Raw genomic sequence first — 18,487 nt, forward strand, 5'->3', positions numbered from 1 at the left:
GAAAACATAATCATCTGTATGACGACAGAATTTAATTGTGCGTTACTTTTACATACTTTAGTACAAACAACGCAGTCACATTTTTGCCCAAATTGTGGTTTCGATCAGATTAAAATAGTTAATTGTTATTTGTACTTCCAAACTTAGCTCATTCCGAAGAAAGGTTATATTGAACTAGGTCTGGTGTTTCATATCAAAACCTACCAAGTCCATTTGTAAACGGATTGTATAAATTACATTCGGGCTCTGTCTTTACTCCGTTTTTATGCATCAAACATGAAGGATGTCAAAACCATATTTTTTTGACCACGTACTTTTTATTTTACCCAATTATGCAATTCCATTTTGCACAACGGTGTAATCTTAATATAAGCAGGGTGTGAAATTGAAAATATAATTTAAATTATAGGTTACCTGATGCCCATTTGTCAAATTGGAAAAGGAGAACTTCTCTTACAGATTTCAAACATTTCTTTAACGTTTAAATGGCAAAGAAATTAAACAACGAACATTGAAACATTCGTGCAATTATATTTTGTGTATGTGTAATATTTTACAATTATATGATTGTAAAGCGTGTTTAATGTTATAATAACAAGAGAAAAAGTAAAGTGTCTCGGTTGCCTTTTTGAACAATATTGAAAAACAATCAGGTTTACAGTTGCGATACTTATTTGGTTAAAGCAAACGCTTTAAATAAATATAATGCCTAATATATGTTTTGTAGTGTTTTATTTTCAATTATGTGCAATTACTTGAGCTCTTTAATACCGATGCTTAAGAATCTCGTCTCACATACTTCAAACAATTCCTACATTTGTAAATGAGACTATTTGAATATACTTCTTCTCTTTAAACCATTCTTTAAATGGCGAGAACTTACCTCCAACGGATATGCGATTGCCTCGCTGCCCAGAAATATCCGTAGATTGGACTGTGATGTAAGTAACATTTGATTCCGGTACTGTACTGTTTCCTTGTGCTGTTGTTTCCACAGTTGTGCTTGATACCTCAGTAAAAGTCTGATTTTTTGGTATTTTGGTTGTTTGATTGAGTAGTTGATGGCGAAATGGTTGTATACGGTGCCTTGGTTACCGTTTTCTCCTGAGTGTTGGATAGCGCCTGGGTTCCTTTTGCGCGTAGGTGGTTGTTGGCGCCTTAGGGGTTGTTGTAGGCGCCTTAGTGGTTATTAGCGCATGAGTGATTGTTGGCGCCTGAGTGGTTGTTGGTCCCTTAGTTGTTGTTGACGCCTGAGTGGTTGTTTTGGTCTGATTGTTTGTTGGCGCCAGAGTGGTTGTTGGTTCTCTAGTGCTTATTGATGACTGAGTTATTATTGGCGCCTGAATGGTTGTTGGCGCCTGAGTGGTTTTTGTGGGCGACTAAGTGGTTGTTAGCGCCTGTGTGGTTGTTGGAGCCTGAGTGGTTGTTGGCGCCTGAGTGGTTGTTGTGGGCGACTCAGTGGTTGTTAGCGCCTGAGTGGTTGTTGGCGCCTGAGTTGTGAGCGTCTGAGTGGTTGTTGTGGGCGTATTTGTGGTTGCTAGCGCTTGTGTGGTTGTTGGCGCCTGAGTGGTTTGGCGCCTGAGTGGTTGTGGGCGCCTGAGTGGTTGTTGTGGGCGCCTGAGTGGTTGTATTGGGCACCTCAGTGGTTGTTATGGCCTGAGTGGTTGTTGGCGCCTGAGTGGTTGTTAGCTACTGAGTGGTTGTAGTGGGCCTCTTTGTGGTTGCTAGCGCTTGAGTGGTTGTTGGCGACTGAGTGGTTGTTGTGGGCGCCTGAGTGGTGGTTTGTCTCTTAGTGGTTGTTGATGGATGAGTAGTTGTTGGCGTCTTGGTGTTGTTGTGGGCGCCTGAGCTGTTTATAATGCATGCATAAATGTAATTTTTCAGCAAACACAAATGGTCAGCAATTGATGCATATTCTTAATTGCCGCAAATGTCATCCTTGCGTTGATTCCGTTAAGCAGACCTTTTCCTTGGATGACTTTTTTTAAATGCTGACACGGTTTTCCGGAATAGTTTTTTAATGAGACGATAACATAGGTGTACTTCTATCGCTTTACAAAGGCTCATTGAAACACAACTATAGACATACGATCTTTTAAAAACTTGATAAAGTTATATGCTTATTTAAACATGGTGGACAACAAATTCTTAAAACACTTTTGGCATGAAAGTGTAATTTAATCAATATACGCACAGTTTGATAGCAAGATCATTGACACAAGGCTGGGTTCATGCTACATTTAATTCTATTTCATACATTTAGAGCATAAACAATCAATGTTCTATTATGCTTGATGCGACATAGTACCTGTAACGTATTTCTCTACAGAAGCACAGGAAGCGCAGCAGACTTTCTTGATTGCGATGTCATTGCAATCGTATTCTCCGCTTAAAATCCGTGATAAGCAACCATCCCCACCGTAGTAATCAACATATGGGTCGTCAACGCATCCCTGGACTGAAGTGAATAAAAAAGATTCATAATTGGAACCTTATAATTGATTTGTTAACTTACTATTTTTTTCAGTCAGTCAGTCAGTTAGTCATCTGTTGAAGCAGGGTAGTATCCTTTTAAAATTAATTGTCTGGTTAAACGACCTTATCAAGCGTTTACGAAATAGACAAATTATGTCATATCTTGTAAGTTTAATTGTATTTTATAGGTTAAGCAAGTACATATATGAAAATGCGCCTTAAGTACAATTTGATACTTGGTTTCAATCATCGACCATAAGCTGACAAACAACCCATGTATCGCCCTGTCAGACCGTCAGTACGCTATGCTTTCTTGGCTAACAACTCGGTAAATTTTTACGGCAGATTTGCTAAATCAATACTGATTTCACGTCAAGAAGTTCACGGGTGTATGAAGGCGGTGAATCGTTTTGTTAAAGAGCAGGCGTATTCGATATGGCAGTTTGATTTTTCATCCTTGTTTTTTTATGCTGCCAGTTAAAAACTTATATTTAGAAAACATTTGCCTCTTACGATAATAAATTTTATTTTTATTCATGTTTGGGGTTGTTGTTTTTTTAATTAAACCCTACCTTCATCAATATATATTTACTTTCGGTTAAGGAACATCAAACGTAAACAACTTTAAATAAAAAGTTTAAAATATAATACTAGAATGTGAAAAGCTTAGCAGCTTAAAGCAAGACTTTTTGCATTTTAAATAAGTATGTATTAAATGGACTTATTCACAGATTTTAGCATGTACACATGCATGAAATTTAATGCTTTAAATTGATAAATGTAATCATCGGAACAAAAAAGCTCAAGTATAAAACATGAATAAAATTAAAGAAAGAAAAAAAGTAATCATCAACTAGGCTCGAACCCCTGAACCTTGGACTACAAGTCTACAATTAAAACCACTCGGCCATCCGTGCTCACATAGTAAGTCGTGTATTTTATACCTTATATAAGCATTCTTCGTAATGTCTCAACACATGATAAGAGCAGAACTTTCAAAATTATTCAGTCGTTTCGCATTTGTAATTCTGTATAATTTTACGGTTTTTAAATCGTCAAAACATGCATAATAATGATATATTAGAGCATGGTAAATATTATGTATTACTGTTGCCTTGCACATATCATAAATAAAACGATAAAGTTGCAAATCTGCAACATTTGTTATTTCTTTAATTTTGTTAATTTACCAATTGGCAGTTCTTTGAAGCAAGATTTCGCAACAATACTTTGTCAATTAACCATAAATATTCGCTAATTGAAGTATTCAGCCAGTATATGTTAAAAATGATATCTTCGTTATGTCTATCTTTATGTCTATCTTTCTGTCTGTCTGTTTTGTCGTCCTTCGGTCTTTGTGTTTGTATGTCTGCCTCCATTCCCATTCATTTAGAAGCATTGACTGTTAAAATGATTGTTTTTATTATTATTATATCCACTGGTATATTACCAAATGTATGCAAACAGTTCTGCGGTTAAATTAGTAACACTGATAACATATAAATACATTGCGTATTCACTATTTTATAAGAGAAGCGTGAACTTAACACAACATTTTCGAGCTCGTGTTCTACAAAAACAAAAATATGTATTTGACCTGCTGAATATAGGACAACGCCTGCCAGGAACAACTTCAGTGCTGGTTGAATCTGTCAAATCGAGATTATACAATGTAAACAAGTGAAGAAACAGTCTGAAAACATAAAACAAACAAAAAACTAATCAAAGCTCTTAACTTGAACAACGCGACAGTAAGTTAAAAAATAAACTGTTGCGTTCGAACACTTATTGCCAAAAGAACATACATGTTACTAATTCTCAATGCAATATATGTTCTATAATAATCATAAAATGTATAATAATAAAAGCATGAAAAATAAAGTAATAATAATAATAATAATAATAATAATAATAATATAATTATTATTATTAATACTACTACTACTACAACTACTACTACTACTACTACTACTACTACTACTACTACTACTACTACTAATAATAATAATAATAATAATAAAAATTTCATAGTAAAAACACTCTTTTATTAATATTTCGCCCAAACGGGCTTTATCAAAGTTTACAAATACGAATTCACTACATAGTTATAACTGTCGTATACACCAATAAAGTAAATGTTTTACAACGTCAAATATGACAGGAAATGACGTCATGACGTCGTACTTTACCATGCGATATACAATTGCGCCAAAATACATAATATACATGACATTTCGTTGTATGGTTCTTATACTTGATTAGAAATTCATGCCCATTGTAATTTCCCAAATTGAATTTGATAATAAAAAGTATTACAATAACATCATATTGTTATATCAATAATAATAACTATATTAATGATAACAATAATTACTATAATAATAATATAGATATTTACTGTACCAACCTAAAAATAATATTCACAAAATCAAAATTCCTATTTTGTAGTCAGCACTATTACTATAATATCTCAACACTAATTCTTATTGACTATATTTATCAACATTTAAACAAATTGAAATGATTAATAATTAATTATTTATAATAATTTTAATTCCAATCTTTTAAATGAAGTTAAATTCTAATGTATTGTGTTCATACATATGCACACATATATACGCATTCCTTCACACTTGTACATATTCACTCATATACTTGCACATATAATTACAGGTACACAAATAAACACCTACATGTGTACATATATACACAATACATATATATATACACACCCACACATATACTCATATATACACACATACATATCCACCCTCTCACATACTTACGCTCGCATGCACTATTGTTGGAGAATTATGCATTTTGAAAATAGTTATCGTTACTTAAACTGTCTACACGAATCTCGTATTGGCCTACACTACCGCCTATAATTCTGCCATACTAAATCGGAAGCTGCTTTTGTGTTAAGTCCATTTGGAACTTCTGTCTTTAACAATTGAATCCAGTTAAGTTCTTTTATCTTGCGGTAGTAATCCGAATTGTCTCTAATATTTTGTAAAACACATACTCCCATGTCTTCTACACTATGTTGTCCGGAGTTAAAATGCTCAGCAACACAAAAGCAGCTTCCGATTTAGTATGGCAGAATTATAGGCGGTAGTGTAGGCCAATGCGAGATTCGTGTAGACAGTTTAAGTAACGATAACTATTTTCAAAATGCATAATTCTCCAACAATAGTGCATGCGAGCGTAAGTATGTGAGAGGGTGGATATGTATGTGTGTATATATGAGTATATGTGTGGGTGTGTATATATATATGTATATGTGTATATATGTACACATGTAGGTGTTTATTTGTGTACCTGTAATTATATGTGCAAGTATATGAGTGAATATGTACAAGTGTGAAGGAATGCGTATATATGTGTGCATATGTATGAACACAATACATTAGAATTTAACTTCATTTAAAAGATTGGAATTAAAATTATTATAAATAATTAATTATTAATCATTTCAATTTGTTTAAATGTTGATAAATATAGTCAATAAGAATTAGTGTTGAGATATTATAGTAATAGTGCTGACTACAAAATAGGAATTTTGATTTTGTGAATATTATTTTTAGGTTGGTACAGTAAATATCTATATTTTTATTATAGTAATTATTGTTATCATTAATATAGTTATTATTATTGATATAACAATATGATGTTATTGTAATACTTTTTATTATCAAATTCAATTTGGGAAATTACAATGGGCATGAATTTCTAATCAAGTATAAGAACCATACAACGAAATGTCATGTATATTATGTATTTTGGCGCAATTGTATATCGCATGGTAAAGTATGACGTCATGACGTCATTTCCTGTCATATTTGACGTTGTAAAACATTTACTTTATTGGTGTATACGACAGTTATAACTATGTAGTGAATTCGTATTTGTAAACTTTGATAAAGCCCGTTTGGGCGAAATATTAATAAAAGAGTGTTTTTACTATGAAATATGTATATCTTTATCCCTACTGGATATAAAACTGAGTATTGACATTACACTCCTAAAAGATTTATGAGTATGAAGAACTACATAACATCGCACCAGAGTAAATTGCTACGTTACAAATCACATGCGGATTTCTTAAATAAGTGCCTCACGGAAGGAATAGTGCCGAATGGATTTAAATTACAATGGGAACCACAAATAGATATGGATCTGGAAACTCGAGAAAATGTGCCAAAGTCAAGAAGGATGCGTCATTGCGGTTGATTACACTTACTGAAAAGGCTATTACAAGTAAGATAATAGAATTACAAAACAACAATGTTGATATTCATAATGAAAACTCAAATCATTTACAAAGGAGTCTATATGAACGGAAACAAAACAAATTACAAAAGGCACGTATGCTTAATTTTGACATCAGAGACATTAATAACTCATTAGATGATTTCATTGTGAAAAATGTAGCAGGAGATGGGAATTGTTTTTACAGATGTATTGCTTTAGACATTTATGGATCTGTGGAGAAACATGCATGTATACGAGATAAGATAGTTGACCATATGCACAACAACACCAATCTGTATTCAGTATATATAGATGAGGACATCAACATTCATATATTAAATCAGAGTCATAAAGATGGCAGAATGTCTTCATGGGCTACAGAAGCAGAAATTTATGCAGCGGCTACGGTATATTCAGCTGTTGTACAGATCTACAACGTAACGAACGGTGTAACTCAAATTCTGAATTTCGAACCGGTTACAAAAAGTACAAAAATAAAGCGATATTTTTTCTTGAAAATGGAACATGGACATTTTGATTCATTAAGAGTGAAAAGTAAACAAAAAGTATCACATGACCGAATTGAAGATACGTCTCAGTTTGACTGGTTCGATATGGAACAACTTCCCGAAAAGCCCCATGTCAAAACAGTATCGCATGATGAAATGGTACGAATTCCGAAACCATCTGAAGTGGAACATGCATGTTTTAAGGACAAAAATAAGGTTATAAACAAAGACAATCCACACAAAGATACAGACAGAGACTTGGTAACAAAGGATCAGTTTTCAACAATCATAAACTTATCTTCCAGGGATTTAACATTTAATGAAAAAGAAATTCTATCAAAAGGTTTAAAATTCATACCTACAACTAACAAATATGACATCACAAAACTGCAAAGCGATCTCTGTGAGTGGGAAAGACGCATGCGTCTTAAAGAGTATTTCCATGATAAACAAAATGATCAGGAGAAAGATAATATCAAACCATGGATGAAGAAAAAAAGTAGATTTACACCAACACCTGGGAGAGAAAAAAGTCTTGATACATATATTGACGCGGTAAAACGAGAGATACTATATGGACTTAAAGACAGAGTTCAGTCAAATATAAGTGACAAAGAATCAAAGGCCTTACAAAGCTTGCTGAATGATTCAAGTATAATCATTCGACCCGCATACAAAGGATCAGGAGTTGTGGTCGTTAATACCGAGGACTATATCAAAAATCTGGAGAAGGAAATGAATGAATGTGATTCTTATGAAAAAAACAACGGAAAGTGTAAACATGAAGCAAGCAGGGCGGTTAAAAAGGTAGCAAATAAATTATATAGAGACGGCCTTATTGACCAGGAACTGAAAGATTACTTAATACCAAAACACCCCCAAGAAGCAAAGTTAAAAGGAAATCCAAAAATCCATAAAAATAACAATCCATACCGGACAATAGTGAATGGCATTAGGACGGCCACAGAAAACATGGCAGAAGTTGCAGAGAAAGAGTTGAATGAGTTTGTAGAAACAACACCAAGTTATATTAAAGATACAACAGATTTTCTGACAAAACTGCAAGAAATCCCCAATGAAATTCCAGAAAATACAATGCTTTTCTGCTTTGATGTTATCAAACTTTATCCATCCATTCCTAAACAAAAAGGCTTAGAGGCATGTAGAGAAGCACTTGAAACTAGAACAGACAAAACCATCCCTTCAAAAGCAATAGAAGAAATGATAACCACCGTTCTTGACAACAATATTATAACATTCAATGGGACTGAGTATAAACAAAGAAAAGGAGTTGCCATAGGCTCAAAGTTGGGGAGGAATTTTGCATGTGCCTATATGCGTAAATGGGATGAAGAACTAATGAAGAATGAGTTCATACCAATCTTTTACAAAAGATACATCGACGATGGATTTGGATTTTGGACACATGGACTGGAAAAACTTAATGAGTTCCTTATGTTTGCAAACCAGATTGATGAAAGTATTCAAGTAGAAATGAGAGTTGGTGGGAAAGAAATAGAATTTCTGGATACTATCGTGAAGATAGAAGATAGGAAAGTAATAACATCTTTATACACAAAACCCTCAGACAAGCACATGTATTTAAACTACAAATCAAGCCATCCAAGAAAAACAAAAGAAGCCATTCCATATAGTCAAGCCATTAGATTGAAAAGAATCTGTTCTAAAGATACAGATTATCAGGTCCATAAGAAAAAATTAAAACACTATCTTCGTAGACGTGGCTATAGCGGAAAGATCATTGACAGGCAATTTGATCGAGCAGACAAGCTGGATAGGGATACTCTTTTGAAACCAAGTGAAGACAAGAAGAAAAACATGAAAAGAGTTCCACTTGTACTTACGTACTCGAAAAAACTACCACGCATACACGATATTGTGAAAAAGCACCTACCTCTACTGCACGAGTCGAATAGAATGAAGGAAGTTTTTAATGAAATGCCTATTGTTGCATACAGACGAGACAAGAACATAGCAGATATATTAGTGCATGAAAAAACCAATCGTACTATGACAAGGGAGGTCAATCCAATAGAAAGATGCACCAAAAAGTGTGTAGTGTGTGACATGCTAACAAGGGGGTTGCACAACCGTGGAGGGGTGAGTGGAGTGACCATTAGCAAAAGGCAGACCTGTGAAGCATGTAACGTCATCTATGGAATAAACTGTATACAGTGTGGCAAAATAGTTTATGTGGGGGAGACATCACGCTCACTAAAAGAACGATTAAAGGAGCATGAGGCAGATACAAGGCACCACAGAAGCAAACCTGTTGCTGAGCATTTTAACTCCGGACAACATAGTGTAGAAGACATGGGAGTATGTGTTTTACAAAATATTAGAGACAATTCGGATTACTACCGCAAGATAAAAGAACTTAACTGGATTCAATTGTTAAAGACAGAAGTTCCAAATGGACTTAACACAAAAGCAGCTTCCGATTTAGTATGGCAGAATTATAGGCGGTAGTGTAGGCCAATACGAGATTCGTGTAGACAGTTTAAGTAACGATAACTATTTTCAAAATGCATAATTCTCCAACAATAGTGCATGCGAGCGTAAGTATGTGAGAGGGTGGATATGTATGTGTGTATATATGAGTATATGTGTGGGTGTATATATATATATGTATATGTGTATATATGTACACATGTAGGTGTTTATTTGTGTACCTGTAATTATATGTGCAAGTATATGAGTGAATATGTACAAGTGTGAAGGAATGCGTATATATGTGTGCATATGTATGAACACAATACATTAGAATTTAACTTCATTTAAAAGATTGGAATTAAAATTATTATAAATAATTAATTATTAATCGTTTCAATTTGTTTAAATGTTGATAAATATAGTCAATAAGAATTAGTGTTGAGATATTATAGTAATAGTGCTGACTACAAAATAGGAATTTTGATTTTGTGAATATTATTTTTAGGTTGGTACAGTAAATATCTATATTATTATTATAGTAATTATTGTTATCATTAATATAGTTATTATTATTGATATAACAATATGATGTTATTGTAATACTTTTTATTATCAAATTCAATTTGGGAAATTACAATGGGCATGAATTTCTAATCAAGTATAAGAACCATACAACGAAATGTCATGTATATTATGTATTTTGGCGCAATTGTATATCGCATGGTAAAGTACGACGTCATGACGTCATTTCCTGTCATATTTGACGTTGTAAAACATTTACTTTATTGGTGTATACGACAGTTATAACTATGTAGTGAATTCGTATTTGTAAACTTTGATAAAGCCCGTTTGGACGAAATATTAATAAAAGAGTGTTTTTACTATGAAATATGTATATCTTTATCCCTACTGGATATAAAACTGTGTATAATAATAATAATTAAAAAAAAAAAATAATAATAATAATAATAATAACAATACGAATTATAAAATAAAAGCGCTGATATATGATGTAAGTAAACACATTAATTAATAAGTAAATGAAAAGTATTAATCCTGTACTTACGTTGTCCATAACAATGTTAGACCAACTATGTTCAGCAAATAGTTCCTACCCTTTTTTTTTTATAAACTGATTAATGGGTGGATCATTGAAGTTGCTTATGTGTAGGCGTTTTATTTAACTTTTATATTTGTGTCTGATTCATGTACTTGAGTTCAATGTCTGTCCTTGTACACAGTTTGAAAGTTAAAGACTGCATTCACATACGAACATGAAACTAATGTTACAAGGTAATACAATTTAATGCATTCTTGATAAACGATTATGTTCATAACAAAGCACCCGTTTTGAATTCAGATTACAATTTAAATTTATGTAAACTCTATCTTGTTATCTTGTTAAAATATAATTTGACATTACCCGCCCCCCCCCCCAACGGTTCATTTTAACGATGACATCTCGGTTGTACTTATCACTTTGACGATGTCAGTCAATTGTTGCGCAGATAAGATACCGTAGGAATCTCCTTTGAGTTGCGAACACATTCGTTTGTTTTTGCGCTCACCAAACGAATGCAAATTCCCAACTGCTGTGTCCGTTTTGTTCAATATTATTGCGAAAGATCGATGAAGAAGATAAAGTTTATATATAAGAAGATACATTTTCGACAATGTGTCGATCAACTTAACAAAAACTGTTTCCTTTTTTAAATGAAAACCTTCCGGCTAAGTTTTCGCTGCAAAAACGCAGTAAAATAAAAGTCATCGTTGTTTTTTTCCGTTTTTAATTTACCTTACATATTTGTGGGATAAAATTGCTATTGCTTATAAACATTGCGTGCTAAGATGATTGTATCATCCTTTTTTCACGATGTTTGTTTTCAAGGTCAAATGGTCGAACTCAATCTCTTTGTGCAATACGACAACTATTCAACGCGTATAAGGTTTTCAAACAACTGTTTTGTATATAAATCAATATCGATCTGTTATTTAAATATGGAAATAAGTTTCATTTCGTTATTTCTACAAAGTGTATGCTGGTGAAAACGGAGAACTAAGTATGGCCAAGTTTAAAGTTGATTTTATTTATCTTACTTGTGTACGTTTCTCATATACTGCGCACACGGTTTTGAAGGAAGGTCAATTTTCATGTACATGTTGCTCCTCGAAGTCAAAATCGCTTTCAGAATACCAATCACGCATTGTGTGCATACTGTCGGAAGACATTCGCCGGTATTGAAGAAGCAACACGAAACTGTGTGAAATCCCTTATTTCCTACAAACGGTTTGGGCGCTTTTTTGTGTCGCACATGTTTTCGTCCGCGATTTGTACGGACACCTGGTACACTACAGCGTTGCTGTACCCTTTAATCACATTGAGCGTCTCTGATGTCACATATTAGATGCTTTCCTTGGTTTCTTATCTGGCATTACCTGCTCGACCTTGATGTTATTGTTTTGTCCAGAAAACCCACGCTCATGATCCACAATGGAAATATATATGAGCGGTATGAACAATTGTATGGAACAGGAATTAAAAAGGATTACACACATGCACTGTTGTTCATCGTCAGTTTAACATCGATGAACGAAACAAGGGCCTTGTTTCTGGACAGAATATTGACTACCTATGAGACCTGGTTGAGCTGTTTGAAACGAAACATTGACACCCCCTCCAGTCAAAGCCCGAGTTTATCAAAGCTTTGGAAAAAGATGTTCATCCAGTTGATAGATCGTTTAGCGAAATGTGAACATAGAGCCAATGTGTATTATTAGACGCACTCACAGCATCTTAACAACGTCCTATAGTGTACTTACACAAATCAGCACAGCATTCAATGAGTGTCCACCGCGCACACGACGTTGCCTAAGGGAGCACACGGCGTTGTCATGGCGCATACACTTATGGCGCATATCATAATCTGCATATTAAATTTTAACAAATTATAAGGCCAACATTTGAAAGTTTCGTTCGGCGCTTCAACATCATGACGAAGTCAGACAAGACAAATAAAGACACGGTCACCTAGTCCTCCATTTTTGACATACCGTTATTACTCTAAGTTTTCGAACAATTGAAAAAAAATTCTATCCGAACATTTACATACGAATAATATTCAAAATAAACGTGTGTCCGAATATATAGAGACATTTCATGTTTGTTTGCCAGTTATTATCTTGAGATAAAAGAAATTAATAAATGTGCAATAATTGTATTGTTATCTACTCTCCTTTCCCTGCTTTAAATAAAATACAACTTCACTTATTACATGAAATGGTATTTAAAAACTTTATAAAAAAAAACAATATTACTGCTTTTTGTGATCATTTCAAATGCTGTTGGGTGAAATCATTGTTTATTACCGGTATACACGGTAATCTACTCAATAACGCAATTGTAATGGTTGATTGCCCCCAGGGCATTCTATGCCAGGTTTTATGACCCTTATCCGGTTGTAAAACTCCATTATCAAAGGGTCCCAGCAAGCAAAAATATAACGACGTAACTCCCAAATTGAATACGTGAGACTTATGTACCTATTTAAACATATGTATTAGCATGTGTAAAGGTTCATCTAGGTTTTTTAAGGTATGTCTTTGTGACAGCCGTTTTTAACAAAAGCAGATATTGTAAACATGTGACCTGCGAACATACATACGTCCAGATTAACAGCTCTTAGAATTTTATGCTGCTGGAGTTAAGGCTTTTAAACTACAAATCTGAATTTTTCCATTAGCGTCTATATAGATTTGTTTAATGCAACGAGAAGTTGAACACGTACTCATTACAAAGACATAGCAAGCTCTGAAAGAAAAGAACAAAATCATAACCGACCGACCGATACTTAATCATACAGGTAGTTATTATATCAGTCGATGTTTAGAGGTAATTTAAACTATTCGGAATCACGTATCAAGTCATCATTTTGGTAGAATTAAACAAGATTTAACAAGATGGTTGATAATTCAGACAAAAAAAGGCACAAAAGCAGCAAAAATATTTTACGAATATAAAGCTCTTGACGTCGTTCTTTTGCACGTGAATCTTCAAACAGTATATTCATTCCCGCTGAAAATGCAGCGTCGTAGCGATTATATATATATATTATAATGGGAACGTAGGGATATGAATAACATGAAAACAACAGCAGGTTACTATAGTTGTGTAATACATGTATATCAGGCTGGGCAGGAGTAAAACAACGGCTCGGCAAGCCTCGGCGTTCTTTCAAACTCACTAACAATAGTCAAAACATTACCGGCATACCAACGGAAACATGCGTGATTTAACAGTTCTAAAGACGATAGAGGTGGTTGTGTGTGGCTTTTCTCTTGTTATATTCATCTTTACTTGTTAAATATTGAAAACTGAAGGGATAATACTATTATTGTTTATAAAATCTTTTGATAATATATTTTTTAATTAATAAAATGCGCACTGCAACGTGTTCGGTTTTTAATGTGCAATTAATTTTATACTAGTATATAATATATATGTTAAAATCCATATCCTATCAATAAAGTTTACAGAAAGGGCAAGTATCTTTATCGACTATAAAACATGAGCGCCATAACCACGCACTTTTCTTTTGAATTTTGCATTTTGAATTACATGCCTCGAGTCATATTTTATAGAGTGCAATTGATCTAGAAACCTATATCAACGCATCAAATAGAAAGTAACATAATTGTGTCGATTAATATCTTGCTAATGCGTTTAGTCTCCTTTTCATTATACATTCTGCGTTGACATATCGCTTATTTGGCGAGTGGTTATTTGCGTAACGTTATAGATCTTCAGTATGTGACAATATCACGCATTTTTTTAACTTCTGTTTTTATTAGTGGGAGATGTAAAATGTCCTTCCCTTTCAGCTGTGTACTTTATTTTCAACTTTTTTGCCAAACAATATATTGCTACGGCGAAAAGAGAGTGATAACCCGCTTATAGATGTTTTTGCAACCAAATGTATAGCCATGTCTATCATTCGAGGGAAATCATTTTGCTAAAAGAAAAACATAACTGCCGTCCTTGCGTATCATTCGCCTCGAATGACAGACAAATTGAAAAATATGTAAACAAAAACATTATAAACCGAGTGTAGTGCGCGCCCTTCCGTTTTGAGCCGAATTAAGTCAATATCGAGTAAAAAATCAAATACTAGTTCGTTTATAAAAACAGCTATAAACGGGCAATTTACTTTACAATGTAAAACGATTGTTTCGTAATCATAACCTCTCAACATCTAAATGAGGGCAGTAGATCGTATCCTACTTAAGAGTGTAAATCCGGATCTCGCCTATTTTGGGAAAACCTTTTTTAATCATCTGGTACAAGCAACGCAGACACATTGTTCTGCACAAATGTTAGTTTCGATCGGATAAAAATAGTTAACGCGGCATGTCATTAAATTGATATATGTACCCCAGATTGGTGTTTGTATTTGAAAACTTAGCTCATGTCATTTCGAAGATATATTATTGTAAATTAGGGCTGGTGTTTCACATTTAAACCTACCAGGTCCAATAGTAAACGGGTTGCATAAATGACATTCGGGATCTCTCGTAACTTCGTTTTTAAGCATCGAAACATGACGGATTTTGCAACCACAATTGGATGGACACGTATTATTTATTTTTCCTAAGTATGTAATTTAAGTTTGCACAACGATGAAATCTTAATGCATGCAAGGTGTGAACATGCATATACATAAATTATTTTAAGTATAGGTAACCTGATGACCGATTGTCAAATTGAAAAAGCGGACTTTCTGTTACAGATTCCAAACTTAGATGAAGTTTAAATTTCTTAGAAAAAATTTAACAACGAACCTTGAAACATTCGCACAATTATATTAAGGTTATGTGTAATCTTTTACAATCATATGTTTGTAAAGCGTGTTTAATGTTATAATAACAAGGGGAAAAGTAATGTCTCGGTTTTTGAACAATATTGAAAATCAATGTGGTTTTTCAGTTTCGATACTTATTTGGGTAAAGCATTGGTTGTTGTCGATGCCGGGGTTGTTGTGACTACCTGGGTTGTTGTGGGTTCCTGGGTTGTTGTGGATGCCTGGGTTGTTGTGGATACCTGGGTTGTTGTGGGCGCCTTGGTTGTTGTGGGTGCCTGGGTTGTTGTGGATGCCTGGGTTGTTGTGGGCGCCTGGGTTGTTGTGGATGCCTGGGTTGTTGTGGGCGCCTATGTTGTTGTGTATGCTTGGGTTGTTGTTGGCGCCTTGGTTGTTGTGGGCGCCTGGGTTGTTGTGGGCGCCTGGGTTGTTGTGGATGCCTGGGTTGTTGTGGATGCCTGGGTTGTTTTGGCCGCCTTGGTTATTGTGGGTGCCTGGGTTGTTGTGGGTACCTGGGTTATTGTGGGTGCCTGAGTTGTTGTGGATGCCTGGGTTGTTGTTGGCGCCTTGGTTGTCGTGGGCGCCTGGTTTGTTGTGGCTGTCTGGGTTGTTGTGGGCGCCTGGTTTGTTGTGGCTGCCTGGGTTGTTGTGGGCGCCTGGGTTGTTGTGGGTGCCTCTTTGAAATTTTTTATATAGTTTCATAATGATTTAAACATGGTGAATAAAATATTATTGAAACACTTTTGGCATTAAGATGTAACTTAATCAATATACGGGCAGTTCAATAGGAAGGTTATCGACACTAGGCTGGGTTGATGCTACATTTTAATTCTATTTTATATATGTAGCGCATATACAATCAGTGTTCTATTATGCTTGATGCGTCATAGTACCTGGAACGTCTTCCATTACATTAGCACTGGTAGCGCAGCAGATTTCCTCAAATCCGCCGTCTTTGCATAAGAAGATACTGTTGTTTTTTTTAAATAAATTCCACGCAACCTTTCCCATAGTGGTAATCAACAATTTGGTCGTTTTCAACGCATCCATGGACTGAAGTGAATAAAAAAGATAATTGGAACCTTATAATTGATTTGTTAACTTTTTTTTCAGTCAGTCAGTCAGTCAATCATCTGTTGAAGCATGGTAGTATCCTTTTAAAATTAATTGTCTGGTTAAACGACCTTATCAAGCGTTTACGAAACATACAAATTATGTCATATCTTGTAAGTTAAATCGTATTTTATAGGTAAAGCATGTACAGATATGAAAATGAATGCGCCCTTAATCGAATTTGATACTTGGTTTCAATCATCGACCATAAGGTGACAAATAACCCATGTATCGCCCTGTCAGATCTCTGTCAGTTCACAGTAAGTCGTCTATTTAATACTGTAAATAAGCAATCTTCCTTAAGTAAGAAAACATAACGATAACAGCAGAACTCTCAAAATTATTCAATCGTTTCACGTTGTAACGCTTTATAATTTAATGGTTTCTAAATCCTCAAAACATGCATATTTAGGATATTTTAGAGCATCGTAAATGTTGAGTATTACTGTTTCCTTGCAAGTATCATAAATAAAACGAAAATTTGCAAAACTAGAACATTTTTTTCAATGATGTCAAATTACTTAAGCGTGAAAAGGTAACTTTGAGATTTCGTATTAATAAATCATGATTGATTTATTCAACAATTAAATAAAAAAGTAAGGTCTAGATAAACATTTGGCAATGCTTTCCGATAAATAAACTTTCATAGTAGTGTTTTAATTCCTCAATTTCAATACAGTTATTTGAAAGAAGATTTCACAACAACACTTTGTCAAATTACGATAAATATTTGATTATTGAAGTATTTAGCAAGAAAATGTTAAATATGATATTTTCATTTTGTCTGTCTGTCTGTCTGTCTGTCTGTCTGTCTGTCTGTCTGTCTGTCTGTCTGTCTGTCTGTCTGTCTGTCTGTCTGTCTGTCTGTCTGTCTGTCTGTCTGTCTAACTTCCTGAATGCTTACATTCATTTCTGCATGCCTGCATGACTGCCTGCCTGTCTGTCTTTATGTCAACCTGCCTGTCTTTATGTCAACCTGCCAGTCTGTTTGTCTGTTTGTCTGTCGGTCTGTCTGTCTGTCTTTCTGTCTGTCCGTCTGTGTGTCTGTGTGTGTGTCTGTCTGTCTCTCTGTCTGTATGTGTGTCTACCTGACTGTCTGTCTGTCGGCATACATGTATGTATGTCCGTCCGTCTATTCTTTCGTCCTTCTGTCTTTTTGTTTGTATGTCTGCTTCCATAACTGTTAAAATGATTGTTTTGTTATAATTATGTCCACTGGTATATTACCAAATGTATGCCAATTATTCTGCGGTAAAATTAGTTATACTGATAAAATATATATACATTGCGTATTTACAATTTTATGAGAGAAGCGTGAACATAACACAATATTTTCCAGTACGTGTTCTACCAAAACAAAAAAAATGAATTTGACCAGCTTAAATTGCGACAACGCCTGCCAGGAACCACTTCAGTGCTTGTCGAATATGTAAAAGCGCAATAATACAATTTGAAACATTTAATATAAAGTCAGAAAACAAAACACAAACAAAAAAAAAAAGATTAAAAAAACGTTTGCGGTCGATCTCTTATTGCCAAAAGTGCATACATGTAAGTAATTCTACATGCAATATTTGTTCTATAATAAAAATTATAAAATGCATAATAATAAAAATATGAAAAATAAATAAATAATAATAATAATGCGAATTATACAAAAAAATGCTGATATGATTTAAGTAAATACATAAATAAATAGGAATTATTTGTATTAATCCTGTACTTACGTTGTCCATAACAATGTTAGACCAACTATGTTCAGCAAATAGTTCCTTATCTTGTTATTTTGTAAACTGACTAATGGGTGGATGATTAAAGTCACTAATATGT

General features: G+C 34.2%; 2 protein-coding genes across 2 annotated transcripts; one reads left to right on the forward strand and one right to left on the reverse strand.

Moving 5' to 3' along the window:
* Positions 1-1,379: 1,379 nt before the first annotated feature.
* Positions 1,380-2,371, reverse strand: LOC127852464 (threonine-rich protein-like). The gene is made up of 3 exons (XM_052386418.1): positions 2,328-2,371; positions 1,694-1,849; positions 1,380-1,596 (listed from the first exon to the last, which is right to left on the reverse strand). The coding sequence occupies exons 1-3, from the start codon at positions 2,369-2,371 to the stop codon at positions 1,380-1,382; spliced, it is 417 nt and encodes a 138-aa protein (XP_052242378.1).
* A 4,712-nt stretch (positions 2,372-7,083) lies between these two features.
* Positions 7,084-12,328, forward strand: LOC127852465 (uncharacterized). The gene is made up of 3 exons (XM_052386419.1): positions 7,084-7,136; positions 7,544-8,795; positions 12,269-12,328. Exons 1-3 carry the CDS (start codon positions 7,084-7,086, stop codon positions 12,326-12,328), a joined length of 1,365 nt encoding a protein of 454 aa, XP_052242379.1.
* Positions 12,329-18,487: the final 6,159 nt, after the last annotated feature.

This window comes from Dreissena polymorpha, chromosome 12, assembly GCF_020536995.1.
Source record: "Dreissena polymorpha isolate Duluth1 chromosome 12, UMN_Dpol_1.0, whole genome shotgun sequence".
Lineage (NCBI taxonomy): Eukaryota > Metazoa > Mollusca > Bivalvia > Myida > Dreissenidae > Dreissena > Dreissena polymorpha.

Bases quoted from the DNA above. Each gene is read 5' to 3' on its own strand.
- LOC127852464 (XM_052386418.1), bottom strand. From the start codon at position 2,371: ATGACATCGCAATCAAGAAAGTCTGCTGCGCTTCCTGTGCTTCT. The intron at 1,850-2,327 runs GTAGAGAAATAC...CATTATAAACAG, and splicing joins GCTGCGCTTCCTGTGCTTCT to CTCAGGCGCCCACAACAACA. The intron at 1,597-1,693 runs GTAGCTAACAAC...ACAACCACTCAG, and splicing joins AGGCCCACTACAACCACTCA to GCGCCCACAACCACTCAGGC.
- LOC127852465 (XM_052386419.1), top strand. From the start codon at position 7,084: ATGGCAGAATGTCTTCATGGGCTACAGAAGCAGAAATTTATGCAGCGG. The intron at 7,137-7,543 runs GTATATTCAGCT...CTTATCTTCCAG, and splicing joins AAATTTATGCAGCGGCTACG to GGATTTAACATTTAATGAAA. The intron at 8,796-12,268 runs GTAATAACATCT...GTTCATCGTCAG, and splicing joins TGAAGATAGAAGATAGGAAA to TTTAACATCGATGAACGAAA.